At 40.5% G+C, this 4,779-nt stretch overlaps 1 protein-coding gene across 1 annotated transcript; it reads right to left on the minus strand.

Moving 5' to 3' along the window:
- Window positions 1-3,122: 3,122 nt before the first annotated feature.
- LOC143529596 (protein FAR-RED IMPAIRED RESPONSE 1-like) lies at window positions 3,123-4,122 on the minus strand. The gene is made up of 2 exons (XM_077025357.1): window positions 3,717-4,122; window positions 3,123-3,634 (listed from the first exon to the last, which is right to left on the minus strand). Exons 1-2 carry the CDS (start codon window positions 4,120-4,122, stop codon window positions 3,123-3,125), a joined length of 918 nt encoding a protein of 305 aa, XP_076881472.1.
- Window positions 4,123-4,779: the final 657 nt, after the last annotated feature.

The raw sequence follows: 4,779 nt of genomic DNA on the forward strand, positions 1-4,779 counted from the left end.
TTCTTTTCCACCAGTCATCTCCCTAGCAGCTAACGAGTTCGCATCTTTCATATGATCGTAAAAATCAGAAGGCAACACCGTCCAACGTTGTTCTTCGCTTGGATTTTTTAATAGCCTTGACTGTCTAACACGCATCATTCTTATTGTCCACGCTTCAACGTGCTGTACAATTTCGTGATATAAAAATATTATGTATCAATAATACATGGTGTACATAATTTTTTATAATTTAATTTAAATAAAAATAATCACTCACAAGAGATGACAAACACCCGTTGGACTCGAACCCAAGCAACGCACCCCAAAAGTTACGATCTAACGGTTTTGTAATGAAACGAGTATGGAAAAACGGTGCATCCCCATTGTTATAAAAATCACCGGCATCCTTCGACCAACTCCTAGACTCTTCGACTTCAAGCGCAAATTTCTTTGTTTATTCGTGTTGTTCGACAGGATCTACTTCTTCTGGACCTCCCGAATGAGTACCTAACGACGTGCCAGAAACGTCTAACATAGACGGCCTCCTTACACGCCTCCAAAGTTTGTCCGTCATTCTTGCAGATTTTGGAGCCGGTTGAGAACAGAAAAACCCGTCGTTATTGTTCTCCATATTTTGTGATTTTTTGGTTTGTTGGAGGTACTGGTCATGTTGGTTTATATGTTACAATTATAATAGTCGGGGTGTTGAAATTATGGCAACATTCTAAACGCCGCGTATAATACTTAACGTAGCGTTCCACGTACACCAGACAGGCTTTAAGTTGTACGAGATTCCTGACATGTCGGACACAAGTGGACCATAACCGGGGCGTTAAGACTTTAACGGGGAGGTTAGAGATATTTGTAACTCAATTTAAATCATCAACTCAATCTCCCAAAACCCCAGAAAGGGTATTTCACCTCTCTCCCAAATGCATTCTATGTAGATATTATTTTGAAGAAGATACAACCTATCGGATACTATAAGTCAGGTGGGAAAAGAGCTAATGGTGGCTGTGTAGATGCTATTTTGGACAACTTTGTGCTCGTCTCCCATTGTTCATCAGATACAATGGTCATCAGGGTGGGACAGGGTTTATTTCAGTTTGTTTAGTTGGTTTGTTTTATATTTGCGTATATAATACCTCTCAACGATGGTTGTATACCCAACCGTTTTTTATATATCATTGTCAACATGGTGAAAATATCTGAATGTAATAGCTCCATTATAGGTGTTACATTAATTAAAATTAATTACATACTGATTTTTAAGTTTATATGACTCGCCAACTTGACATGATTCTAACGTACTGGCTTATACGATTCTCTTACAACAGCACATAGAAAGCTTAACGTCGCGTATTTATGTATTGCAATTTGCCAGAGTCCTCACATGTTGAAAAATAAGGGACGTAAACGCCACGTAGAACAATTATCGTGACTCTATTGGTACACTGACAGGCTTTGGGTAATGAAAAACTCATGTGAGAAAATAATGGAACAAAACCGCCTAGGTAAGCGCTTAACGTGGCGGTTAAAGATATTCCTACCTGTATTAGTTCATCGTCAGGCTTTTGGTACACAAAGATTCCTGATATGTGGGAAAATAATGTATCATAACTGCCAAGTTTAGAACTTAACGAGGCGGTTAGAGATATTTGTGCCACACAACTACTCAGTATAAATCACCGTCTCAACCCCCTCCTCTCTCCCAAACTCATACACCATATTTCATCAAAATAAACTCTGTGTGGATGTTATTTAGAAGAAAATTAAACCGTCGAACAATCTAAGACAGGTGGGAAAAGAGCTAACGGTGGGTGTGTAGATGCTATTTTGGTCAACTCTGTCATCGTCTTCCATTGTTCTTCATATTCAATGGTCATCAGGGCGGGACCGGGTTCATATCCGTCACAGTAGTTGGCTTCGTTTGTATTTATGTATATAGTCCCTCTCAGTGATACTTGTAAACCAACAGTTTGTTTATTTGATTTTCAATTGGTGTAACATTAGTAAAAAATAAGGACACGTTGATTTTTAATTTAAATGCAACGTGCATAACATATATGTCTATGAGACATTGATTTAAATATACAGTCAGTTGGTTAAATCAACAGCAGCACATTCAACTCGCCAACTTAACATGCTTCTAACATACTCGTTTATAGGATTTTCATACAAGGCCCTCCATCCGTAAGCCTCTTCATTTGCAAATCTCGCCCAAGTATACACCAGCAACGGCACCGGGAAATCCCCTTCAAGTTTTATATATAACCAATGAGTATCTGTAACATTAGCAATGGCCAAGACTGGATGGTCACGAAATCGCTTTGGACCCTCTCTCATCGGGAAAAAAGTCTGGCTGCTATGCGGCTCAAGAAGTATTAGAACGCAATTAAATGCTTGAGCAACCATGTATCCGTGGGCAGGTAACTGAAACCAACGGTTGCTAGGCGCATCTTGAACTGTTTCGTAAAATTCTAAATGGTTACGGGCCCTCTCAAAATACTCCAGCTACTCCGTATTTAATCTTGCCTCCACCAATCTGGGTTCCTATCCATCTCATTTTTCATGGCAACCCTAACCTCCCTCCAACTCTTTTGACCCATTCCTAAGCGCTCAGCAATTGCCCGAAAACAGCAGTTACCGTCAGGCTTTAAGTCTGTGATCCTTGAGATGTACGGGTAACTCCAGCTGGGGACAAGGATCTTATACCTTTTTACCGCTGCGACATCTTTCGGATCAACCACTAAAGGAAAACCTATAGCAGCTCCTGTCTCGTTTTTCTTAGACGACCGTTTGGATGGTTTAGGAGGGGGCATCTTAAGCTTTGAATGTGACTGCGATTGCGACCGCGAACGCTCCAAGAACGAGGGGGTTTGCTCAATGTTCTGTGAGGACGAAGGGGTGTACGAGGAAGGGATATACGAGCTGTGCCTTGCGGCCTCGATCTTTTTTTATTGTTGTTTTATGTTTGGACGCCCGCGAGGGTCCTCCCGTTTCTCTGGCTCTTTTTTATTTGAGTTGCCAGGAAGAACAGACCAAATCTTCGATAAAAGACTTCTTTTCTGTTTTGGATCTTTACGTATCAAAATCGTATGTTTAAGCTCTTCCATTTCCGCCTCAAAGTCTTGTTCTTCTACCTATGCGACCACTGGATCGAAGTCAAGCTTCCTCCAGAACGGGTCTATCGATTTTAGTGGAATAGGAACACCTTTATTAAGGTGTTGCTCCGGCTCACACGCACACGGCAACCCCATAGACGTTCGCAACTGGTGTCGGCACGTATGTCCGGACTCGGTCATCTTTTCAAGCTTTCCATACTCCTTTTCAAGTAGCATAAGAACCTTAATCAACACTTTATAATGTAGCATGTAAAAAACCTGAATGTTATGGTCTTTCTTCAACTTAATCCGGGATTGTTCAAATGTTGCGCCGATTGAAACCTTCTGGGCTTCTATAACCTCAAGGGCATAAGCCGCAAGTGCGTGGAGGGCGTTGTTGGCCCCGTTAAGGTGCCTTTTCAGGTTCGCGTGCTGATTTTCGACTCGGTTTGTTGTAGTCTCACCGAAGTTTAACCGATCGGCCATCCAGCAAGATACAATTTTTTCCTTGTCTCGGTCCAGCCAGCTATGATGGATATAGTCCCATACCTCTGAAAAATGAAACAAAAACAAACTTATGAAATGTACTACTAGATTAACACTAACTGTATATTTATAATCTGAGGGACTTACTTTCTTTCCCAATATTGCATAACATTTCTTGCAACTTTACGCAGTTATATTCGTAATCATCGAACGTGGGAGACTCACACAAGACCGTCCACAATAGAGCGAAATCTTCTCTTGCCTCGCTATCATAGATACCCTTCCACTTTTTCTTTATATTCTCCCGTATGTGCCACCTGCTTAGGTTTCTGGTAGCATTCGAGAATACTTGTTTACAAGCATTCATCAGCGCGGAGTCTCTGTCCGTGACTACGACGCGCGGCTCAATAGAATCCTCGAGCATACCTTTGAGGTGCTCGAGTGCCCATGTGAAATCCGTCTGGCGTTCCCTAAGTAGAACCGTGTGCGCGATACAGAACGACTTCGACGTCGACGTCACACCAATATACTGCACAAACGGCCACTTGTACATGTTTGTGTTGTACGTCGTGTCAATCAACAACAAATGGGGGAACGCACGCCACATCTTAAACGACGTGTCATGACAAAAGAATACATCCTCCACTCGGTTTGTGGAAGAGTTCTCCCGTGTGTAATAAACGAAATCGTTCTCATTCAGGAAGTTTTCAAATACCTGCAACCGGTTTTATATGACGTTAATAAATATTTTTAAACATCTGTTGCAACAAGTCAAATTCAAAGACGTGAACCTGCATTGGGGTATCGCCAACTCTATTTTCTTTTTTCAGCTTCTCTATAAGATTGTGTATAGAGGTGGCAAATGGGTTAGGTTGGGTCGAACGAGTAATGGGTTGAAATGAGTCATGGGTCAAAATGAGTATGAGTCAAAATGAGTTTGGGTCAAAACGAATCAATTAATAAAAGGGTTGTTTTGGCTTGGGTCAAAACAGGTTAGGGTCAAACCGGGTTTTGAGTTTTTTTTTTTTTTGAACGAGAATAACGGCGGAAACATTTTAGTTTTTTTAGATTTTTCGTTTTTTACTTATATTTTAAGTTATGATTTTTTAATTATTTTTTTTGAATTTTTTAGGGGTTTTCTATTAAGATCAAAAACTCTCAAAAAAAAATATTCAAAAATAATAATAAAAAAATTATAACTCGAAATATA

This window comes from Bidens hawaiensis, unplaced genomic scaffold (genome assembly GCF_021521415.1).
Source record: "Bidens hawaiensis isolate Kalapana, Puna unplaced genomic scaffold, B.hawaiensis_p1.1 tig00008580_1, whole genome shotgun sequence".
Classification (NCBI taxonomy): Eukaryota; Viridiplantae; Streptophyta; class Magnoliopsida; order Asterales; family Asteraceae; genus Bidens; species Bidens hawaiensis.

Coding starts and splice junctions, on each gene's coding strand:
- LOC143529596 (XM_077025357.1), bottom strand. CDS start 4,122: ATGTACAAGTGGCCGTTTGTGCAGTATATTGGTGTGACGTCGACGTCG. Junction 3,635..3,716: donor ATGCAATATTGGGAAAGAAA/GTAAGTCCCTCA, acceptor TTCATTTTTCAG/AGGTATGGGACTATATCCAT.